This window comes from Melanerpes formicivorus, unplaced genomic scaffold (assembly GCF_026170545.1).
Source record: "Melanerpes formicivorus ecotype bairdi unplaced genomic scaffold, bMelFor1.0.p_v2 SCAF_46, whole genome shotgun sequence".
In the NCBI taxonomy this organism is placed as follows: domain Eukaryota; kingdom Metazoa; phylum Chordata; class Aves; order Piciformes; family Picidae; genus Melanerpes; species Melanerpes formicivorus.
Genome location: NW_027142398.1, coordinates 5,453,376 through 5,475,493, shown reverse-complemented (window position 1 = coordinate 5,475,493; position 22,118 = coordinate 5,453,376). Strand labels below are relative to the sequence as shown.

Below are 22,118 nucleotides of genomic sequence, written 5' to 3'. Positions count from 1 at the left end.
GCGAGGCCGGGGCGGACACGGAAACGGGGCGGGCGCGGCGGACCAGGCCACTTTTCCCAGACGCCGGAGCGGACGGAAACAGCTCCCTCTGTTTGTGAGCCCTCCGAGGTGCCGTGGGGAAGTCTGAGCGCTGACCCAAGCTTTCCAGCCCCAGCTTTGTGCCCCGGGCAGCAGCAGAGGAGCCTTAGCTCTTCAATTACAGCAGGGACCAAAGAGGTGCCATGGTGGAGGGCACGTGGCCAGCACAGTGGGACACAGCTCTGATGCAGACCTACTGGCCATGGGCAGCCTGGTCTCTGATCCCAGCCAAGAGAACAACCAAACTCACAGCACCAGTGAGGGCTCCTGCAGCTGCCTGAGCCACTCGCACCAGTAAGGAAGTGCCACCCCGACCACTGCCCCTGCTTTTCCTCCAATTTTATTAGCCTAGGGTTGTGGTGTTTGATGGTGGGGCAGGAGCAGCGAGGGACAGGGGACATCTCCCAGCCGCCTCCCCCTCCCCAGTCTGGCTAAGCTTTGGGTGATGCCACAGGCTGCAGCCACTGCAGCTCCAGGACGCGGATGAGGAAGAGGAAGGTGATGCTCAGGAGAAGCAGCCAGAAGAAAACCCAATAGTGCTGTGGGAGGAACAACCACGACCGGCAGAGCTCCACTGGAGACCCCTTGGACCTGGAGAGAAGATGACCAGGGACACTTGTCCCCCAGGCAGAGAGAGCAAATCCCATCTCCACCCCAGACTCCATCTCCATCCCAGACTTCACTGGCTCTTTTGCAAACCCAAATGAAACAGGCCTGAAGAGGGCACAGGTGACTGCAAAGCACTGGGGAAACTGAGGCAGAGCAGGGCTGAGCTGGGGCAGCCAAGCAACACCCCTGCTTCCATCAACAAATCCCCCAGCACATTTCCCATGTGCTGGCCAATATGGGACCACAGAGAGTCTACCAGCTGGAGGGGGATGTTGGGCACATGCAGGGTGGTGCTCACATCAGCCCACTCTGCTCTGGCTTCTTGACCTCTGCACTTGAACCTCTGCTGTCCACCTCTGCTGCCAGCTCCTCAGTCACAGTGCTGCCCTGGCCCTGGGGCTCCAGCTCGCTCCTGTGGAGGGAGGGGATTAGGTGCTGTGCCCCATGGGCCAGCACCAGCTGATGCCATGGCCTTTGCTACCGATGGTTACCTCTCAGTGCTGTGCTGGCACTGGACCTTCTCCCTCTCCAGCTCACCAGCTGGGGCTGCTCGGCTCTCTGGGCTGGCACCGGGCTGGGCATGGAAGGTGGAAGCATGAGTGGGGACCCAGACCTCCAGTTGCACAGAGCTTGGTGACCTGTCTGACAGTGGGGCACTCCTGTCCAGCCCCCCTGCCCATGTCCTTACCAAGAGCTGCTTGGGGATGACAGCAATGCTGACTCTGCGGCGGGCAGACCCCTGCAATAGAGGAGCTCAGGGTAAGTACCATGCCAACTCTCTCCCTGTGCTTCCCGTCCCTTCTGAACCCATTGCCTCCCCAGCATGGCAAGGGACACTGCCAGCCTCCCACCAACCCTGGAGCTAAGGGGGGAAGCTGGAGAGCTGGTAAGATGAGGGAGGGTCAAAGCCAAGAGGTTTGCACTTGTCCTTACTGTTTCAACCTGTGCTGGTGGGGCTGCCTAACCCCCTCCCTGAGCACACCCCTACCTCTTGAGCTGTTGGGGAATCAGTGCCAAATTCAAGCTGGTGCTAGAGAACAGGCAAGCCTGCAGCTCTGGTGCTGTGGCCCTGCAATGCAGAGGGACCTGCCTGAGAACTCCTGGACAAGCAACCCTCAGCCCTGGGCACCCTGTCTCCTCACAGCCCTCTGAAGCCATCCCTACATTTTGCCTCTTCCCTGGCATTTCTAGCAGACCTTGCCTGCAGCAAGCAGCTGGCAGGAGTGGCATTGCCCAGGGACTAGCAGGTGTGTGAGGACCACTGGGCAAGGAAGAGGAGCAGGGCATGGGGAGGAGGGGACTCCAGGGCCACTGAACTGGGACCAGTTACCTGCTGGAAAGTTCGTATCAGAGGGTGAGGCCTTAGTCGTGGCTCCACATCATCTGGAGGCAAAATGAAGCTGCTTTATGTCACCCCCCAAAATTCAGAGGGGGCTGATGCACAGAGGGTTGCAAACCTCCCTCCCATTGAAAGCTGTCCTGCCCATGTGCTCTGTGCTTGGTACAAGTCACCAGGGTGCCCCGGGGGGCCAGGGGGACCTCGTTTGCATGCACAGCGATGGGGCGTGTAAGGATTGGCATCCAGGGACAGAGTGTCCTTTGTGTGTCCCTTGCCCCCCTGCCCCACATTCCCAGCTGGGCTGTGGGACGGTGGCTCTGCAGCCTCCAGCACCTGCTCCCACGCAGTGTCTGCTGTTACCCTGGCCCCGCACATTTGTCATCATCAGCCCCAGTTGTCCCAGCTGCCGCCCATCCCCCAACCCTGAGCTCACACAACCCACCAGCTCCATGGCACGGGATCACACTGACCCTCAGGGGGATCCTGGGGATGAATCCCACCCCATACAGGCCCTGGTGCAGAGTCCACCTCACCCTGCGTCTCCGCCAGCTGCCGGTTGCGGGAGTTCTGCTGGATCAGGCGCTTCATCTCCTCCAGTTCTGTGTGCTCACGCACGTGGTGCCGCTTCAGGTTCTCCACATGCTGGACCATCACCTCTGTTGCTCGGCTCATCCGGGCCTCCTGCAGACAGGCAGGATGAGGGATCAGGCCCCACACCTCCCAGTCCCAAAGGAGCCAGGCCCCTACCAGCCCCTCGTTGTGTATCTCTCAGTTCCTCCAGCCAGGGGTGCAGATGCCCTGCCCACTCCCAAGGGCAGGCAGATGCCTTGCAGCCTAGTACATGCAAACATGAGGTCAATACCAGCACTGGGTTCCCAAGACCAGCTGCAGCACCCTCCAGCCCTCGGGGGGTCTCCCAAGAGATGCACAGACCTGATGTACAGCCCCCAGCTTCTCTGCAGCACTGGTTGCCCGCTCAACAGCAGCTGCCAGCACAGTCAGGCTGTGCTGTAGCTGCACCAGCATCTCCTTGCAGCCCATGTCAGTGCAGAATGGGCCCAGCTTCTGGAAGGAGAGGATGGAGCTGTGAGAGACAGGATTTTGAGTTGCCAGCAGATGCCATCACCCTGCCCTGGTGCCTACCTACCTCCAGGGCAGCACGGCACTGGCTCAGCTCCTCCTGGATATTTTCCTCCGCTGCATCCCGTGCTCGTTTCTCCACCTGCACCCTTTGCTGCAGGGTGAACATGTCACAGCGAAAAGCCAGAGCAAGGTGGGCAAAGGCTGCCTGCAGGGTGGGAGGGCAAGAGGTGGGACACAGGGTGAAGGGAAAGCCACCAGGGCCATGCATTGCTGTCTCCAAGGCACAGACAACCCACCAAGCAGGGCAGTACTAAGGATAATTGGGACTTGAACTTATTAGGCTGCTGCATGCTGGGCATGGTCCCCATGAGCTGCCAGCCTGACCAAAACACAGCTGGTAACGCACGGAAGTCCCAAGTCCTCCTGGCGAGAGCAGGCACCAGGCAGACGCCAGCGCTCGCTGCAGGTCCCAGCTGAGAGCAGAGCCTGACTCAGTGCTGGCACTTGCAGGAAGGTTATTTTTATTAGTACAGCCTCCACCACCTCCCCAGCTAAGGACCCTCTGGGCAAGCTGCAGAGCACTTTGTGGGACATGGATATGCAGCTGCCTCTAAATGCCAAGGACGTCACCAGGAAAGGGATTTGTGAGGCAGCTGCCACGGGACTGCGGTGCCTGGAGGGTGGCCAGGAGCAGGGCACAGTCTTGGGACTGTGAGCCAGCAAAGTGTCTGTCCCCCTTCCCCAGCCCACCTGTGGTCCCTAGCAGTACTCACCTCCACATCCTGCTCTGTCAAAGCTGCCCTGCAGAAAGAGAAGTGCTCTCAGGGGTGGAGGCACCATGGGGACCTCACACTGAAAATGCCCTTGGTGTGCTCCCAGGGGTGCCAGCCACCAACAGAAGTGGGGACCCAAAATGCTCCTTGCCTACAGAGCAGGTCTTGTGCAGTGAAAAAAAGAGGAAAGTCCAATCCCTGTACCCCTTGTCCCATAGGCCCAGGGGACCTTACCTGTGCAACCCTAGTCTCTCCAGCACTGAGAGCTCACTGGGGAAACTCAGCAGCGGCTCCTCCGGGGTTTCTACATCTGCAGGGAGGCAGCAAAGCCATGGGAGGGACCACAAGTGAAGGCTTTTCCTCAGCATTTTCTCATCCCTCTGCTCTTGACCCAGCAGGGAGCAGATGCCCACAGTGTGGGACTGTCCAAATCCTTCCTCCAGTGTCAGGGGGGCTTCAGGTCCTCCCAGGCCAGTTCCCCTTCTGCATGTCCTCTCCAAAGGAGCCCACCAAACCCCGTTAGGCTACATTGCTCTGACACTCATCCCCAACTACTTCAAGCTTTCTCCTAAAAGGACTCAGCTGAGGTGTGGGCTGGGGACTCACCCACCTGCCTCGGCCCCATCACTGTCCCAAGTATGCACAGCCAGCTCCTGCTTCTCCACGCCTGGTGCCTGAGGGGCACAAGGACACTGTCAGAGCAACCCCTTCCTTTGTGCTGGACACATCCCAAAAAGAGCAGAATCAAGCAGCTGGGGGTCCAGCCAAGCCCAAAGGGCCAGGGAGGGAAGAGACCCCCAATACATCACCCTTCCCTTGCTCTCACCTCTTCCATGCACTCCACACCCTGATCACTCCTGGCCAGAGCCCCATCTGGCTGCCCTTGGGGACTGCTCATCCTCCCTGGAGACAGAAAGGGTGGTGGGAGCTGGGCAGCAGTGTGTTCCCTGCAGCATGACAGTACTTCAAGGGTGTGGTGGTGAGAGAAGTTCAGTTCCCCCCCACACACAGAAAGCACAGCCAGCTCAGTGGGAGAAGCAGCAATGGAAGGGCTGTATTTTCCCAGCAGGATGAAGAGCAGTGAATACACAACACACCGTATTTACAATGTATACAGCAAAGAACGTAACACAGGAAAATCCTGCCCTCCTCCAGCTAGGAGGGCTCCCCCAAACCCCCTTATCTTGTTAATTGAAGGTCAACAGCCAAGCTCAGAGTGAGAAACAGCAGCTGTCAGACTCCCAAACAGAGACTGACTGACTGAGATTCAAACTGAACTACAACTTAAAGTTGCACTCTACCAATGAAATTAATTTAGAATTATCTTGTTTTCATTCTTACACCAAAACATTCAGCTCCAGTGTCTCAGTAACTGTCCCTTTCTTAAAGGCCTAGCCTAAAACACCTAAAAGCACCACTGGCATTCTGCAGGCTCCCAGGAGGCACAGGCTGGCAGCTGCTCCACAAAATACCCCTGCAAGGTTAAGGGGGCTGCAGCCAGCCTGGGCCAGGGCAGGTGGAGGAGAGATGCAGGGGATGGGTTGGGGTGCCAGGGCTGGAAGGAGAGTGGGGTTACAGGGAGGTGCTGGCAGGCCATGGTACAGCCTCCTGCTGGACCCATGCAATGGTGCTCACAGAGGGAGGGTACAAAACCCACCCCTTTGCCCCATGCCCAGCCTGGGCTGCTGTTACCTTCGTGTCGGGACGTGGAGAGTCTGGGTGGCTCTGCCTGCCGCTCCCTGTGGAGGGAAGCCTGGGTAAGGCCCAAAGTAACTCCAGCAGCAGAAGCAGCATCCCACTCCCTCTGCCATCCCTTGACAGGATGCTGCTCTGGACTTGGGTCCTTTCTGAGCATCCTCTGCAGCCTGCTCTGTCCTCATGCACGTCCATTCCTGCTGTCCTTAGCACAGGCACAGCAGCCCCCTCCGCTCCCATGGCTGCTGCAGAGCTGCCACTGAGCAGCCTGCTGAGGCCACATCCAGTCAGCAATGAGTCACCAGTCCATGGCCAGGCTTCTTCTCAGCACATCAGGGTTCTTTTTGGCCCTGGCTGCCAAGTGGACCTCACTGCAAGCCAGCCTTATTGCAGGTACCACAACAAACCTGTCTGCCAGCAGAGCCCAGGCACCATCTCACACAACCACAGGGATGGCAGGCCTTGGCCCATGCTCTTGGCCCCTAGAAGTGCATCAGGATGACCTTGCCACCCCAAAATCTTGTCCTGGGTGCAAGGAAGTCTTGCAGATCTGGAGCAGCACTGCTTGCTTTGGCTGGGGATGCTGGAGCACACTGGGAATGGTAAGTCAGGTGAGACAGAGGCACATGGAGATGCAGAAGCTGCTGTGCTGACAGCCTCACACTGGAGCTCAACACCCACCCAAGGAGGGGTTTGAACTCCAAACTTTGCTCCTGGCTCTGGACAGCACTACAAGAGGCTTTTCCCTCTCCTCCCTGCAAGGATGGGGATCACTCCCTGGGAGCAGTGGCCACAGGAGAAGGGGCTGCTGTGCCAAAATGCTATTCAGTGCCCCAGAGTTGGGTGATGCTCCCATCAGCAATCCCCCTTGCACTGTCCCCATCCTTGTTAGCACCTGAGAACACAGTGGGAGCCTTTCCTGTGCATACCTCCGAGGTGAGGGGCTGGGTCGGCAGCTTGCCCTCTGTGGCTGCCACCGTCGGCATCCCTGGGTCTCTTCTTCCCCTTCTCCCAGTGAGGGCTCTGCGACTGGCTCCATTTGCAGAGCGTGGCGACTCCAGGGCCAGCACACCTAGCACGAGAGGCACACATTAGCTAAGCGTAAGCTAAGATGGGAGAATGCCTCTAAATGTTATATTTCTAAAGCATTTTTCTCACCCAGCAGTAGCCCCTAGCCCCTCTACTCAGCAGGGCAGCATCTGTGAGAAAAGAGGTGGGGAGCCCCACTGCAGTCCAGGGGGATGCTGACGGGATTTGGGTGGGCACAGAGCAAGGCAAGCGAGGAACTGAATACAAGCCCCATTTCTGTGCAGCCCTGAGGGTGGACCTGTCTACTGGCCACCCCACCCCCCCCCAGCCCTGTTTCCCTCCCACGGGGAAAGCCTCACCTGGGGCTCCTGATGTGGTCAGAGGTGTTTGCCCCCACCTCCAGTTGTGAGAATTCAGTGCAGAGCAGGAACAGCCCACGGTACTCCAAGCACGGCACAGTCCAATGCCTGAGCCAGGCCTGCTCTCAGATAGACAAATATAAGAGATTCCTGAGTCCAGGAAAGCTTGGACATCTCATTTAAGCTGTCTTGAAATGTTTAAAACTCAGAGAAAGCTGGCAGAAAGTCCATGGAGTCCCTCTGCCAGCCCGGGGTACAGCGACAATGCAGCAGAGACTCTCCTACAGGACATGTCACCCTGCAAGCTGATGGAGGTGACAAAGCCAGCAGCACTTGGCATCTGTCAGAGTAAGTCCACTTCATGCCTATACCCTGGAAATTGTCCCCGAGACCTCCATCCAGGGGTTTGGAAGCCCACCGAGAACCAAACTCATTCGTTTCCCCAAGGGCTGATCCCTGCTACAGAGCTCCATGGCAGCCCCGGCAGCCTGCAGGGGAGCTGCAGCTCAGGCAGGCTTGCAGCTGCTCCTTGGCTCTGTTTTACAGGTGGCAGCACAGACACACGCAGCTCGTTTGCCCAGCGTGGTTCCCAGAGCCCCCCGGGAAGCCAGCCCCAGCACCGTGCCTTGCCTCGGTGGCTTCACCAGACACTCCCCAGGGTCATTACCTGCCTGAACTTGTCTCAAGCAGCTGCAGGTAGACGGAGGGGCGCCCGGCTCGGACCTGGCACTCGGCGCGGTGGGGTCCCCAGGAGGGGGTCGAGGCAGGCTGTGTGGATGGCAGACGGTGGGTCAAGGCGTGCGGGGCCCCGCACGGTGCAAGCTGCCGCGGCGGATTTTGCCTGGAGGGGAAAGCGATGGCGTCTGAGGGAGAAGGATCTGCCAGGGAAGAGCTGGAGGCAAGAAGGCCTTTAAAGGACATGCATGAAAGCAGCTGGGAGCTCCCTGCGTGAGGCCGGGGAGGGCTGAGCCGTTTTACAGGTAGCCAAGAGGCCTCTGCTTTTGGTGTGGGGCCAGATCCTGCACACACACTTTGGAGGTGACCCTGAGCAGGGAGAGCCCAAGCCTGCTGCCTCTGTGCCCAGTGTCTGCAGAGTGGAGCAGAGATGAGTATCATCATCTCCCTAGCTAGAGACCCAGGGCAGGGTGGTGGCACTCAGGACCTACAGAGATGGGGGACTCCCCCATGAGTTCATGGGGGACACAGCACCAAGTTAAACCAGAATGGCTGATAAAGAGCTCCTGTAGCATCATTTTTGATGATCTGGGGAGACCCCCATCCCTCCTACCCTCTTAGCAGCCCCATTTTTCCCCCCAGCCACCACCTCCACTGCCTGACTCCTTTGCTCAAATCGGTCACATCCTCCAAAGCTGCTTTCTTCCCCTAATGAGCTTATGTAGAGTCATACTTGATGCTCAGCACTACAGAGGGACAGGCTGCAGGCAGGAGCTGCTGTTAGTCCTCCCATGCCTGGGGACCCTGATGTGTCATGAGGAACTAGGCAAGCCTGTGGGGTCTGCAAATTGCATAAGCCCTGAAAGGTCAGCCAGCAAAAGGCACCTTTCAGCCCTAGAGCAAGGCTGGCCCAGCCTCATGTCCATCTAGTGAGAGGGCAGAATGTGGCCCCAGGGACAGGAAGCAGCCAGGGAGGGCTGAGAGACTCCATCTGCAGCTTTGAAGCAGGAGCTGTGCCACAGTGGGATGAGGCATAGCCATGCAGAGGCAGCCAAACCTGGGTGCTGTGCAGCAGTGACAACCCTGAGCTGCAGAGCTTTCCACCTGCTCCTTCCCCCAGAGCTTTCCCAGTTGCTCAGTGGTTTCCCAGCTGGTTGGTGTCTCAAAATGCAGGTGAATGCTGCAGGTGTGTAGTCAGGTTTGCATTAGCACCACCAGTCCCATCCTCACTCCCTCCAGACACCTCCATTTGGAAAAGGAAGACCCAGGCAGATCAGAAGGACTTTCCTTTGGGCCGAGAGCAGATGGAGCTCAGCACCCCACCATCCCAATGCTTCTCCCCTCCTTGAGGACCTCCCCATGCCTATGGGTCCAACCAAGACACTTTATTGTCGAGAGCTCTTTCTAGCCAAGATCTCTCCCCAGCAGAGCCTGCAGCCAAGACTCCTGTAGCAGGGCAAAGAATCAAGAGCACCTTCAGAGAATGATGCTAAGCAGACAGAGCTTACAAAACAAAGAGGATGTTGGATGGGCACCTTTGCATCTACCAGGGCCTTGTGATCAACACAGCCTGATCCCACTGGGCCCATCCCCACAGAGACCCTGCTTCTTCCCCAAGAGCCACAGCCTGGCACTGGGCAGGCAGCAGATCAGTTTCCATAGCCACTGTGTCCTGGCAGCCCCACAGTTGCAGCAAGTCGCTCCAGAGGCGACACAGACCTAAAGACACCATTGTGCTAGTTCCCCACACCAGAACAGATCTTTGCTCAAAATCTCAATTCTCTCCCACACAGAGGTGCTGAGGGAGTCACTAAGAGGCTCTTTGCAAACCCTCCACATCAGGGTTTTTTCTGTGCTCTTATTTTTAGCCTAGAAGCACCCTGATTGCAATACCTGTGTTGTAGTGCCTCAGACAAGCAAAAGCAGCCCAGCTTCCCATGCACAGACCTGTTCAGTGAAGATGAGCAAGATCCTGCTGGAAGATCTCCATCCCAGAGAGGTGAGCAGCAGCAGGGTACTGCAGGCTTTGGGTTTGCCCCTCGTGCCTCCTTTCAGTGAGGTCCCACCAGCCACACAGCAGCCTACTGCCATGGCATCTTCCCAGGGCTCCTCCTGAAGCTGAGATGAACTTGCAGCTCAGATCACAGAGCCTGAGGTGACCTGGATTATCCACTTCTCAGAGGAAAGCTGCTCAGTCTGACACTGGCTGCTCCTGCTGATGTGGAAAACGTGATTTATTAGATCTGTGCAGGGGGCCCAACCAGACAGCAACACTCTGGTCCTCCAGCAAATTAATCTTCACATGGCCCTGGTCTCCCCAGCTGACAAGAAGCTGGCAGCCACCAGTCTACCCAAGGGAGAACACCCTTCTCTTACCATGATTAAAAGGCTGGCAAAAAAAAAAACCCAACCTAAAAACCCAACAACCCACAAACCCAAACACAACACCAAACAAACAAGAGAGGAGACTCAAGCGAGAAAGGGGTAGGGGGGGTTGCTGCTTTTGATTCAGTTCTAAATTCCAGGTTGAAGAAAGAAGGCTGCTGAGCCTCCTCCTGGGCAGTTCAGCTTCACATCAGATTCCAGTGCAGAACTGCACCAGGATGCTGGGGATTACATGCAGGTGACTAACTGGTTGTCACTGGAGCAGAGTTACCTCCGGTGAGGAGCAGGGTGACTTCATCAGCTCCCACCACTGCTGCAGGAGGGGACACAGCAACTGCCTGGACATGCCTGCAGCTCTGGCTTGGAGAGGAGCAGCCTCTCAGTGGGTGGGCATGGACCATTTCCAGGAAAGCAGCTGCGTTTCAGCCCTTTCCAGCAAGGTGTTGCATGGACCGAGGGTGTCCGAGTCCTGTGTGGCTCTGGCATCTGGTGTTTAACATTTGTGGAGCATTTGCACCCACTGGGGTGCAGAGACAGCATCTTGGCATGAAACTGCCTCAGAAATCAGCATGGAAGGATGAAGAGGCAGCAGGGTGGGCAGATAACCCCTGCAAGTGCATGATATTAATGTCATTTTAAAACAGTCAGAAAGGGAGCTCCCCTCCATGCTTCGAAGGACATAAACCTCTACAAACAGAAGAGGAAGCAGATAGGCAACCACTGTTGAAAATCCCAAGTAACCTGGATGAAAGTGAGACACTGCCTTCTACACCCAGCCTAGGACAGGGTTGAGACCAAGCTTCAGACCTTTCCCTTCCCCAGTGCTGCTAATCAATCAGGACAAGGACAAACCCCACCCTGTCTTGCCCTCCCCTCCTGGGTAAGGCTCTGCTGAGCTATAAAAGCTGGCATGTTTCATGCTGCATCCATCCCTTGGCACTGCTCAGGATGGATTTTAAAGTTCTTGAGAAGGTCAAGAGGAGTCAAAAGGGAAGTTTTCCATGTGGGTGCTACCAAGCACAACTTAAAGAAGCAGTGTTCCCTCAGCATGTCTGGCATCTCCAGGCTTTGCTTCCAGCTCTCCTGACTGGTGTCTTGCACTTACACCCTACAGGAATCCACGGTACGTGGTAAGCTGCAGCCAAGAGCAAAACAGGGCTGAGAAGGCTCTTTCCATAAGCCACCATAATGCTTCCCAGCACAACAGGAACCCCCAATGCAGTTTGCAAAGCCAATCCCCATTTGACTACTGCTACTTGCAAGATCCACGTAGGCTGACCCCCCAGTGCAGCTTCCAGCATCTCCACACCAGCTGGAAGTGCAGGCTGCAGGCGAGGACAGCCTGTCAAAATGAGGCTGTTGCCTCAGTCAGAAACCAGTGAGCAGCTACAAAACAAAGCATCCATCAGAGAGCAAATGCAGGCCACTGCCAGGAGATTTCAGAACACTTATTGCTGCTCAGCCCACAGAGATGCCAGGGCTTCCCCATGGTGCTGTAGTGACAGCAGGCTTGTGCTTCCAGTTCATCAAGGATGCCAGGAAGCTGACAACCAGGTGAATTCTGGAGATGAGTTTGCCCTTGGGCATCTTCATGTGACCCACAGCACCGCAGTGACACCAAGGAGGTCACTGCTACCAAGTGTTGCAGGGAAACTGCTACCTAATAAAGCCAGAAGAGCAGGCTCAGACCTTGATGATCAGGGCACAGGCTATTTATGTCATCTTTTGGGCAGCCCTACAATAGCTTCAATATACTCAGCCTCCAACTGACTGGTATGCAAATAAATCAACAATTTGGCTCCCTGGAGGCTTCGTCCCTCCAGCCAATACAGACTTTGAAGCGTCTTCAGTCCCTTGTCACCTAAAATAGCCTAAAAGATTCTTATTATAAGGACATCTGCATTCTCAGTGTTAAGAGCATCACTTCATGCTTCAGTTTCACTCCTCTGGCTGGACCCAAGCATTAATGAGCAAACAAAGCAGCACCTTTCACACCTACATGTTTTAAAGCCTCTCCTCCCTTTGTAGATGTAAATGTTTATGACTTTTAAATAGCTCCTGATGTATGCAGTGCTTCAGAACCTCCACTGAAACTCCAGCACTGTCTCATTCAGTCCACCCACTCTCTCCCATCCTTATTTTCTCAGTCCTCTCACCAGAAGGTGCCCAGGTAAGATTTTCAGTAGGGTTTTTCAAGGATGGAGGACAGAGAATAGGCAGTAGTCACACTATGGAAGCATTTTTTGTGCACCACTGACCACTTACAATAGGAAATGTCATCACTGCCACCCTGAGAACCAGGAATGACACAGAGAGCAGGGCCTCTCACAGGACTCAGCAGAACAGTGAAGAGCAGGCAGAATTAAAGCAGAAAATTCCAGGTTACCAGCTCTTGCTCCAAATCCCTCTCCTGCACTCTGAGTTCTGTAAATCCCAGCAGAACAGATAAATGACCACCCAGAATCAGCCTCACACTGGAGAGAAAAGGCTGATCTGCACAGAACAGGCAGCCACATCCTGGCTGCTTCAAGCCACAATCACAACACCTAATTAAGCCTGGTGCAAAATTGGCATCTTCAAACAGCCTCAAATCAATTCAGGGATGTATCAAGGGCATTGAGAACAAAGGTCCTGATTGCCAGGTGCTCTGTGCACCGCAACACTGGAAAACCACTTGAAATACAAAGGTTTTGAACCAGATTATTCTTTGCCTTGGCTACCAGGCTGCCCCTGTGAGCGAGGACGAAGGGAGGTCTGCCAGCATTGTGCAGATCTGGAGCCAGGCTGGCCCAGCCTGCTTCATGCAGGGCTGATGCTGGAAAGGCATTGTACTCCTCAACCAAGAGGCACAAGGCTGCAGGCACAGACAGGAAATGTGTCACTCCATTTTCAACCAGGAAGTGATTTGAGGTTGGTTAAAGCAAGTGGGGACACCTACAAACCAGACTGGTGAGGCTCATGAATGCTCAGACGAGCTCTTCAGCTTTACAAGTCACCAAGAGATGCTGAAGCAAGACAGCAGACATCATGTCACCCAGTGCACTCATCATGCCAAAGGGGATCTGAAAGCAGAGAAGGGCTTCTGCTTCTTCTGCAGTTTCTTGCTGCCTAGCTGTGCAGCATGGGACCTGCTGGAGAGAAACCTCATTGTAAGGGATCATGCAGGGGAAACAGGCAGTGGCTGCTCTGAAAGCAGCAGATAGCCTCTGACCCAGAACCAGGGTAGCCAACCTTTAGATGCTCCTCAGCTGTTTGTGTGGCAGCTTACTCCAGTGACAATGCAAAAAGAAGAGATTTTCTGTTTTCCTGACTTAAAAAGCAGAAACCTTCTGGCCACAAACCATCTCCAGAAGCTTTATGCAGCTACCCTGCAGGCGATGTCAGACCAGCTACCCCTCACGCCCATGGGCCTGGGGCTGATGTGGGGCATTCCAGGGCTTTGAGGTGCCAACCCTGCTGGAGGTTGGGAGAGGAGGGGTGCTGTCAGGAACCATCCTGCAGCCCAGCCCCTGCACAGCTCCTCCTCTGGGAGCTGCCACCTTGGCAGAGGTGGGGTGGGAGCCACCATCTTGAGCGTGGCAGGGCAGGAAGGCAAGAAGGGAAAGACACCATCTTGAGTATGGCAAGGAGGGCACTGAGGCGGCCCAGAGAGAGCCCAGACAGAGATGCTTTGAACATGTTCACTGTTTTTAACCAAGAAAAGCCTCATCTGGACTTGGGGCCCGGATGGGGCTGCGATGACATTGCCCAGTGACAGCCACCTCAAACCAGGCAGCTGAGCACAAGAGCCCAGACAGGGCACAGGCACTCCACATGCCACTGCCCACACTCAGGAGTCTCCATCATGCTGGTGATGTCCCCAGTGGAGGACTGAGCTGCAGCCATCACCATGTAACGAGCATCCATTGCCTTGTGGTTCCCTCACCTGAGAAGAGGAAAGAGAGAAATCAAGAGAGGGGAAACCCACACCAACCACACTCTAGCACAGCTTCTGCCAGTACCTGGTGTTTCCCACCACCTAGGCCAGATGAGGACCATGAAGCCTGCCATCCCCCATGGAAGATCTCCCAGCCCCAGGCCAGAGAGCACAGCATCCACCTCACCTGGCTCCTTCCAGCACAGCCTGCAGTGATTTCTTGAGCACTGCATTGCTCCAGTGCAGAGCAGCAGTCAGACTGCTCCGCTGGGCTGGGGTGACCTGGGATGGAGAGGTGCAAGGAGCTCACAGTGCTGCACTGCCAGGAGGCCACCTGAGACCCCCTGGTCCAAGTGATGAGTCAGCTGCAGCCCCAACAGTCCCAAAGCCTGGTCTTCCTCACCTGGCTTTGGTACATGGTGAGCACAGCCGTCACCAGCTTGGTGTAACTCAGCGACGTGGCAAAGGCCGGGGCTTGGCAGCACAGAGTCCGCACCAGCAGATCCAAGAGCTCGGGTGGCAGCACCTCCTGGAAGAGTCATGAGCAGGGGGGAGAGCTGGTTCTTGCTCCAGCACTGCTGGAGCTGGCAAGGAAACGCAGGGGAGACAAGGAGGATCTCCTCACCTGCCGCCCCAGCACAGCCTGCATTACTGGCAGGAGTTTCTCTGACAAAGGCAGCTCCAGGACTTGGCTGTGAAGGACAGCGCAGAGATGTGACACCCAAAGGGCCTCTCTGGTGCTGCTGAGCAGCTGGACCCATCCAGGCAAGCATGAGAGCCAAGGCAAAACTGTGGCTCCGGTAATCCTTTACCTTAGCACCAGCTGCACAGAGTCTGGCTCCAGGCACTCCTCCACAAGGTCACACACCACCTTGGTCTGCTCAATGCCTGCAAGAGCAATGTAGGAGCATGAGAGTCTCCAGAGGCTGCCAAATCCATGTGCCCAGCCCTCCCTGGCACCCCTTCACACAGAGGTTCATCCCAGTTAGGGCACCCAGAAACCATGTTGTGGCCTCTTCTACTGTTCAGAATAATCCATCTTCCTTTGCCCATCGGCACTGGGGTTTAATTAGCATCAGTCCCCAGGAAAAGGGGATGCTGCTAAGGCAGGGATTCATGCAGGACCCTCTTCTTGAGCCTGCAGAGCCACCCTGGAGCAGTTTTGTCCCCAACATTAGGAGCTGTCTGAAATCCTCCAGCCCGTGCAAGGGATGGCAGCTATCCCTTGGGATGACTGCTGCTGGAAAACAGCTCAGCCTCCCCCTCAGATATCTGTAAACCCATCTCCCATCCTAACTCCCAAGTGTTCACCTGCCCAGATAAAACCAGCACCATTCCTCCATGGTTCCTAACACATGTGGGGTGATAAAGGCCTCCCACGAGACAGATGGACCTTCCTTTCCTTCTGGTCCCTCTCCAGCTCCCTCAGCTGCTCCCAGGAGCAGCTGTGCCTGATGTGAGCTCATCGCACCTTGCCCTGGCTCCCGCAGGACTGCAGCCACCAGAACCCGGCAGAAGGGCTGGGAATACTTGGAGCAAAACGAAGCAAGGGCAGCCATGAGGTGGCGAGAGGGTGGCTGGCTGAGGGACAGGACCTATGGACAGAGAAGACAGGAGATGGGAATGGCAGGGAGGGCAGTGGGGTGCAGGAAACCTCTGCTGCCCTCACACTTACTCGCCTCAGGAAGAGCTGCTCTGCCAGGATGGCTGCATTGGTGTAGCTGAGGTCAGGGCTGAGAGCCAGCAGCCAGCTGCAGAACTGCACCAGGAAGGGTTCTGGGCACGTGGAGAGCTGGATGAAGGAGCACAGCCCCTCAAGCTGGGGACAGCAGAGGGTACTGGGATGTTAGGGACAGCAGGAGGCTCTCCATGGCACCGACAGCTGCAGCAAGAATGCTGAGGCTCACCTGGCCAGGAGAGCAGCTGGTCAAGGTGTGCAGCTCAGGGGGGATGCTCAGCTCCAAGTGCTAAAGGAAACATGCTCCTTGAGTAACAGATGAGACAACACAACCCACACAGCACAGCTCCAGGCCTCTTCTCTTCCCCACCACCTGCCCTGCTTCAGCCAGCACTGACCCCACAGGTCACCCATCACAGAATCCCTGCAAGGTGGGGGAAGGTTTTACTACCTGAGCCCAGCAGCAGTCTTTTTATCCCACTCCAGTCATTCTTGGGAAACCCACCTCCTCTCCTTCCCTTCCAGAGGCCCTGGCAGAGCCTGTTTAGAGCACCAGCTCCAGGAGAAAGGCAGCAGCAACCACTTACATTGGACTCTCTCTGCAGCAACATTTTCAGCCTCTGTCCATGCATCTGAGGAAAATTAGATGAAAGAATAAAAATCAGACTGTAATAGGCTCACAGGATGAGAGGATAAAGCAAGCCCTGCCCACTACCTGGAGAAAGGACTGGACTTCTGCTGCCAGCTCTGCCTGGGAAGTCTTCCTGGGCACTTCCTGTTGGGAGCTTTCTGGAGCAGACTCATCCAGGTACTGAACAGATCCATCTCCTGAAGGCTCCTTAGGAATCCTCTCTTCCACCCCTGCCACATCTCTGCCCTCCTGGGTTCCCAGGGGTTCAAAGACTGCCTCCTCCACCAGTGACCTCTTCTCTGCGCTCTCATCCAACTCCAGGCTCTCCTCCCACACTTTCTTGTGCTTCCCACCTCGAGGCACAGAGTCAGCCCCCTCCCCAGCAGCACTGGGCTCCCTGCTGAAGCACCAGCTCAGTTTTCTTTGCCCATCTGCTTTGTTCTGGGTGAGCTTTTGGCACAGGCACCTCAGCTGCTGCTGGCATGTGAAAGACAAGGGACTAGGAGGTGGGGAGCACTCCCCTCTCCTTGGTCCCTGCCGGAGCAGATCCCTCAGTGCGCGCACCCAGGGATCCAGATGGGAATCCTGCTCCATGGCCTGGAGCAGTTGGCTGAGGCAGACCACTGGCACCTCAGCTTGCACCACCAGGAGCAGAGAGAAGAGATTCCTCTGGCACAGGACAGGGAGCAGCAGCAGCCGTGGTTTGCTGGAGAAAGGGAGAAGCAGCAGGTCAGAGCAAACCCTCTGGTCCTTACTGCCCAGCCTGCCCCATGGAGCTGGCTCTGGTAGGGCTGGGAAGTGAGAGGAGACAGCAAATGCCTTCCCCAGTTTGCAGACATAGGCTGGAGGACCAGCGGGTCCCTGCTACCATCCTTCACACCCAGGCTGCTGTAGGGGAGAGGATGAGGCTGCCGAAGCTCCCCAAAGGCACCAAGCTGTGGGAACACAGCCACTCACACAGCCAAGGTCCCCTCCAATCCCTCCAGTGTGGGCTCCTCAGCACACAGGGCCTCAGTGAAGGTCTGCCAGGGAAATGCCTGCCCAGGCCCCTCGCTGTCCTGGACCCGCTGCAGCAGTCGGAGGGCAGCCAGGCTCCCGCAGGAGCTGGAGGCGAGGGTGTGGAGCAGGAGGCGACAGGGCTTGTCGAGGCTCTGCAGCCAGCGCAGGCAGGGGGCTTGCATCGCTGCTGGGGCACTTCACAGCCACCTGCAAGGAAGTCATAGAATTGTTTAGGTTGGAGAAGACCTTTTGGATCATCAAGTCCAACCCTTAACTGCCAGGTCACCACTACTCCATGGCCCTCAGCACCACACCTCCGTGGCTTTGAAACCCCTCTAGGGACTCCACCACTGCCCTCAGCAGCCTGTTCCAGGCCTTGACAGCCCTCAAGAAATTGTTGCTCCTGTGCAGCCTAAACCTCCCCTGACACAACGTGAGGCTGTTTCCTCTTGTCCTATTACTTGTCCCCTGGGAGAAAATACTGCAGTTTTGGGGGCTCTCCTTACCTGCAGGAAGAATCTGTGGTTCTCTCATCACTGAGGACACAGATGAATTATCAAGGATCATGGCTGGGCCAGAGGACTGGGAGCTACCCCGAGCCTTCTAAAACCCCATTTTGTTCACAGCATCTCCATCACAGAATCCCAGCATGGTGAGGGTTGGAAGAGACCTCTGGAGATCCCCCAGACCAATCCCCGGCTCCAGCAGGGCACCCACAACAGCTTGCCCAGGAGCACAATGGCCGGGGGGGGCTTGGAAGCTCTCCAGAGAAGGAGACTCCACAGCCTCTCTGGGCAGCCTGCTTCAGGGCCCCAGCACCCTCACACCAAAGAAGTTTCTCCTGTTCAGGTAGAACCTCCTGGGTTCCACTTTGTGCCCATTGCCCCTTGTCCTATCACTGGGCACCACTGAGAAGACTCAGGCCCCAGCTATTGATCAGCATCGACAACGCAAGCCCCTGCTGCCCTCCCGGGGGTGGCGAGAGAAAGAAGACCGAAGCGCTGCGGGCACGGGTCCCCTCACCCAACGGTGGCTCTCTCCCCCGGAGACCGATCAGACAGCCCCCCCGAAGCCCCGGTGCCGGCACACCACGCCGGGCAGACACTCACCCCGGGCAGGAAGTGGAAGGCAGGGCGGCCGCCGCCGGCCCCCCGGGGGCGTCTTCCCGGACCAGCAGCACGCATCACTTCCGGGCCCACCCCCGGGAAAGCGCGCCACGTATGCAAATGGATCCCCGAAGCCACACCCTCACAGCCCCTCCAGGCCCACGGGGTTCGGGGTTGCTGCCCCCAGAAGAAGAGCCGGTAGGCAGCGTTACCTTCAGCAGCCCAGTTTGGTTTATTTCTTCCTTTCCAGTTCCGGTTAAAAGCAGGTTAAAACAGTGCCCCGCGGCCCCCTCCTCTCCGCCCCAGCCCCATGTCCACTAACACCTCGCCCCCCAGCATCCAGCCCACCCCTGTGCATTGAACCCCTCACCCCCGTCCCCAGAACCCAGCCACCCCCCCGCCCCAGCATCTCCCGTGGGTGTACCATCATGGAGACCGCAGCTGTTCCCCACTGCCCTGAGCCCCGTGCAGCTCTTGTCACCTCTCCCCAGCTTCCTGCTGCGGGTTCAGCCCTCGGCACGGGGAGCTGATAACCACCAGCCCATTGCCTCATCCCAACCCATCCCTGCAATGCCCTTCATGTCCGGAGCCACGCTGTGAGCAGGCTCCTTCCCTGGCCTGAAGAGATTTCCTCGGTGTCAGCAGCACCCAGGCCTAGGGGGGCACCCCATGGCGCAGTCGAAGAGGGCATCAGAAGCCTGTCTCTGCCGAGCTGAGAGCCCATTCGAGCACGCAAAGCTCCTCGTCCTCCTCACCAGAGCTCTCCAGGACGAAGGCGCACTCCTGCAGCAGGGGAAAGAGGGTGAGCCCCGTCCCTGAGCCGCACCGCACGGCTCTGCCGTGCCCCAGCGCCCCCGGACGTGCCCCCTGCTTACGACGGACACCGCGGGGCCCTGCCGCCTATGGCGCGGCAGCCGGCCGGCGGGCAGCTCGTGCCGGTAGATGCAGTCCGACTTGAACGGGCAGCGGCCGCGGTTCTGCACAAAGAACTTGCAGCGGATCTTCCTGCGGGATCCGAAGCCCAGCTGTGAGAGGAGCTCCCGCAGCAGCTCACAGCCCGCAGACCGGTGCCCGCCGTGCCATGCACTCACCCCATCCGTGCCTTGAAGGTCTGGATAAGCTTCTCCTTCTCGTGCGCATCCGAGACCCAGTACTTGTGAGGGATGTAGTAGCTGGAGGTGATCCGGCATTCTGGGCAGGCCCTGGGTGAGGGGAATGGGTGCCAGTGGGTGTCCCGAGGAGGGAGCATGGGTGCAGCATCCTTGCTGGGTGTTCCTACCACCATGACCTCATCTGTCAGCCCTGTCCCCATCACAACTCCCAAAGAAACCATAAAATCACCCTGGGCTGTCAGGTCAGGAAGACCAGTCCCAAAGCCAGATCATCAGACCCAAGGAAGGATTTCAGGGCGCAGGAGGGATTTTGGTGACCACCCTGCCACGTCCCCATCTCCACTCACTTGATGACTGCACTCTGGAAGTCACGGCTGCGCCGCCACTTGCGGATGCAGCCCACACAGTACGTGTGGCTGCAGTTTGGGAGGATCCCAAAGAGCCTCTCCTCTGGCAGTGGCTTCTCGTACACCCGATCCATGCAGATGCCGCACACCAAGGCCTCGCTCCGAGCCCTCAGCGCCGCGGTGGTGATGGCTGCTGCCGCGGTGCCTGGCTCCAGGGGCATCTGCGAGCACAGCAGCACAGCTTTGCAGCCCTGGGCCGGCCCACTGCTCCACTGCAGGAATGAAGCAGTGCCTGCCTGGCAGCAGGAGACCCCCAAGCCCACCTCTGGAGACCCCCAAGCCAAGCCCACCTCTGCAGGGTCAGTCCATGTTGCTGCCTCCGCCACAGCCTTTCCAGGATCAGAGGAATTTGTATACAGTTCTGACTGCTGCAGCTGGGAGCCTGCAGGCAGCGGAGCTGTTAGAGGGGTGAAGTACATCCTGCCCCACCACCAAGGAGGCAGACAGGCTGCTCAGAGAGCAGGGGCTTAGCAGCTAAGGACCCCACACAAAATAAAGCGGCTGGGAGAGCTTTCCACAGCCTCAGCTGTGTGGGGAGAAGGACTTGGGCACAGGATGACCCTGCTGCTCCCCTGAACAGCCTAACACCTACCTGAGGCACCCTGAGCTTCTGCGATGGCAAATTCTTCATCGATGGCCCCGTGGGTGATATTATCAGGTGCTGGGCTGTTCTCCTTGCCTTTCTTTTCCTTCTTAACCTCCATGCTTGCAAACTTTAAGGCCAGGTGTGTCACATTGGGGCCAGGCTCGGCTGTGCCACACTGGGCTCCCCCCCAGCCCTGTGCCACTGCCACAGGCATGTAGCTGTGCTCCAAGCCCCAGCGGGCAGGGAGCATGGTGGGCGCAGAGCCACAGTAGGTCCCCACAGGCACGGGCTGCTCTTGGAGGTGGTCATAGCTGGAGGACCCCATGGACAGAAAGACAAAACATCCCATCAGTCCAGCATGCCACCTCCTGGCTCCCAGCCCATCCTTGTGGCATCAGCCCATCCCTTGCTGCTCCTTACCCACACCGTTCTCCGTGGCTGCAAAACCCACTCTGGAAGTATCTGCAGACCTGGGCTGACTTTCTGTCGTGTGAGAAGTGGCAGCTCTGGCCCCAGCGACAGAATCCACGGGCAAAATTCCTGACAGGCAGAAAAGCCACGTGGCCAGGGTCAGCCTCTGCTCCAGCCCTGCTTCACTGGCCACCCCAAATCCTCCCTGGGTGGTGCTCTAGTTTTGGATCCCCCAGGCTGGTTCCTGGGCTGAGAGGCCTCACCATGTGCTCTCCCTGCTCCATCCAGTCCTCATGTCCTGGCTAATTCCAGAGCAAAGACAACCCAGGGCTGGGCTGGCCAAGGAGGCTTGAGCAGACATTGCACAAGCCTGGGGGGGCTTTTGCTGTGGCTGGGGGAGCATGGAAAAAAGATGGGGGGGGAGGGAAGGCTGAAGCAGCCCTGGTGTCTCCTTAGGAGCAAAGGGCAGGAGCCCTCGGCTTGGGACTGGTGAGGGTGCCTGGCCAGGGACTCCTAGCTCTGAAGAGGGGGCAGCTAGATGGACAGACAGTCCCCTCCAGGCCCTCACCTTCCAGGGAAAATGAGTGGGTGCGGGAGGGGTTCAAGGGCATCACAAATCACTTTCCGTCCCCACAGTGAGGGGCTTACAGACCCAGCTCCAGCCACTTTTCCCCCAAAAGCTGCTCCCAGTTGTCCTCCCCCCAGAGCCCTACCTGCACAGGGGTCTCACACTGCCCCCCCGGGCCCTTAAAGTCCCAGACGCCATCAGCGAGCCTGACTCCATCTCCTCCTTGATCTCCTCCTTGACGAGCAAGTGGGCTGGGCCACCTCCCAGGGCTATTTATGGCTGTGGCTGCTCTCCAGGTTTTGGCAGGGATGGGGTTAATCTCCATCCCAGTAGCTATGTTTTGGATTTGGGACGAGAATGCCCTGATAACAGCTGGGGTTTAGCTGTTGCCGAGCAGAGTTTACACTGAGTCAAGGACTTTCCAGCTTCTCATGCCCTGCCAGTGAGGAGGCTGAGGGGGCCACAAGAAGCTGTGAGCGAACACACCAGGGATGGCTGATCCAAACCACAGTTCCCTGTGTCTCATGAACTGGGCTCAGTGCTCCAGAGGTGGCTTCACTAGGGCAGAGTAGAGGGGAGGAGAATCACTTCATGCACCCCAGGAGACCATTGGTCTTCTTGAGGGCACATTGCTAGTTCACGGGGAACTTGTCTGCCAGGACGCTCAGGTCCCTCTCCC

The 22,118-nt window shown here is 57.3% G+C and overlaps 3 protein-coding genes across 12 annotated transcripts; all 3 read right to left on the bottom strand.

The window, feature by feature from the left end:
- Positions 1 to 409: 409 nt before the first annotated feature.
- LOC137451911 (inositol 1,4,5-triphosphate receptor associated 2-like) lies at positions 410 to 8,534 on the bottom strand. 5 transcript variants are annotated; one of them, XM_068159862.1, is made up of 16 exons: positions 7,633 to 8,065; positions 6,966 to 7,084; positions 6,507 to 6,649; positions 5,575 to 5,621; positions 4,709 to 4,829; positions 4,493 to 4,556; positions 4,117 to 4,192; positions 3,883 to 3,910; positions 3,174 to 3,314; positions 2,960 to 3,091; positions 2,560 to 2,707; positions 2,018 to 2,070; positions 1,376 to 1,426; positions 1,179 to 1,261; positions 1,015 to 1,099; positions 410 to 669 (listed from the first exon to the last, which is right to left on the bottom strand). In XM_068159862.1, the coding sequence occupies exons 1-16, from the start codon at positions 7,884 to 7,886 to the stop codon at positions 427 to 429; spliced, it is 1,788 nt and encodes a 595-aa protein (XP_068015963.1). In that variant the 5' UTR covers positions 7,887 to 8,065; the 3' UTR covers positions 410 to 426. The 5 variants fall into 5 exon arrangements, 4 of the variants coding, with proteins under 4 accessions (XP_068015963.1, XP_068015966.1, XP_068015964.1 ...); XM_068159863.1 differs by having other exon boundaries at positions 417 to 669; positions 986 to 1,099; positions 7,633 to 8,063; XM_068159865.1 differs by lacking the exon at positions 7,633 to 8,065 and having other exon boundaries at positions 4,709 to 4,785; positions 6,966 to 7,052.
- FANCE (FA complementation group E) lies at positions 7,725 to 18,456 on the bottom strand. 6 transcript variants are annotated; one of them, XR_010989915.1, is made up of 14 exons: positions 18,359 to 18,456; positions 17,208 to 17,456; positions 16,335 to 16,956; positions 16,207 to 16,251; positions 15,849 to 15,908; positions 15,617 to 15,760; positions 15,413 to 15,536; positions 14,754 to 14,829; positions 14,567 to 14,633; positions 14,345 to 14,470; positions 14,129 to 14,223; positions 13,257 to 13,950; positions 9,588 to 13,153; positions 7,725 to 7,806 (listed from the first exon to the last, which is right to left on the bottom strand). XR_010989915.1 is itself a non-coding variant. In XM_068159866.1 (11 exons), the coding sequence occupies exons 2-11, from the start codon at positions 17,429 to 17,431 to the stop codon at positions 14,125 to 14,127; spliced, it is 1,587 nt and encodes a 528-aa protein (XP_068015967.1). In that variant the 5' UTR covers positions 17,432 to 17,456; positions 18,359 to 18,456. The 6 variants fall into 6 exon arrangements, 1 of the variants encoding a protein (XP_068015967.1); XR_010989914.1 differs by having other exon boundaries at positions 9,588 to 13,950; XR_010989918.1 differs by having other exon boundaries at positions 9,588 to 13,950; positions 16,815 to 16,956.
- A 314-nt stretch (positions 18,457 to 18,770) lies between these two features.
- Positions 18,771 to 21,796, bottom strand: LOC137451743 (probable E3 ubiquitin-protein ligase makorin-1). Its single transcript, XM_068159447.1, has 8 exons — positions 21,585 to 21,796; positions 20,881 to 21,000; positions 20,467 to 20,771; positions 20,165 to 20,256; positions 19,815 to 20,035; positions 19,447 to 19,557; positions 19,231 to 19,360; positions 18,771 to 19,138 (listed from the first exon to the last, which is right to left on the bottom strand). The coding sequence occupies exons 1-8, from the start codon at positions 21,653 to 21,655 to the stop codon at positions 19,046 to 19,048; spliced, it is 1,143 nt and encodes a 380-aa protein (XP_068015548.1). The 5' UTR covers positions 21,656 to 21,796; the 3' UTR covers positions 18,771 to 19,045.
- Between the last annotated feature and the right edge of the window lie 322 nt (positions 21,797 to 22,118).

Bases quoted from the DNA above. Each gene is read 5' to 3' on its own strand.
- LOC137451743 (XM_068159447.1), bottom strand. From the start codon at position 21,655: ATGGAGTCAGGCTCGCTGATGGCGTCTGGGACTTTAAGGGCCCGGGGG. The intron at 19,558-19,814 runs GTGAGTGGAGAT...CCCCTCACCCAG, and splicing joins TTCCAGAGTGCAGTCATCAA to GGCCTGCCCAGAATGCCGGA. The intron at 19,361-19,446 runs GTGAGTGCATGG...CGGATCCCGCAG, and splicing joins ACCTTCAAGGCACGGATGGG to GAAGATCCGCTGCAAGTTCT.
- LOC137451911 (XM_068159862.1), bottom strand. From the start codon at position 7,886: ATGTCCTTTAAAGGCCTTCTTGCCTCCAGCTCTTCCCTGGCAGATCCT. The intron at 5,622-6,506 runs GTATGCACAGGA...TTCCCTCCACAG, and splicing joins CCCAGCCCCTCACCTCGGAG to GGAGCGGCAGGCAGAGCCAC. The intron at 4,830-5,574 runs GTAACAGCAGCC...GTCATGCTGCAG, and splicing joins CTCCACGTCCCGACACGAAG to GGAACACACTGCTGCCCAGC.
- FANCE (XM_068159866.1), bottom strand. From the start codon at position 17,431: ATGCAAGCCCCCTGCCTGCGCTGGCTGCAGAGCCTCGACAAGCCCTGT. The intron at 16,252-16,334 runs GTAGTGGGCAGG...AATTTTCCTCAG, and splicing joins AAGTCCAGTCCTTTCTCCAG to ATGCATGGACAGAGGCTGAA. The intron at 14,634-14,753 runs GTAAAGGATTAC...TGTCCTTCACAG, and splicing joins TCTGTGCAGCTGGTGCTAAG to CCAAGTCCTGGAGCTGCCTT.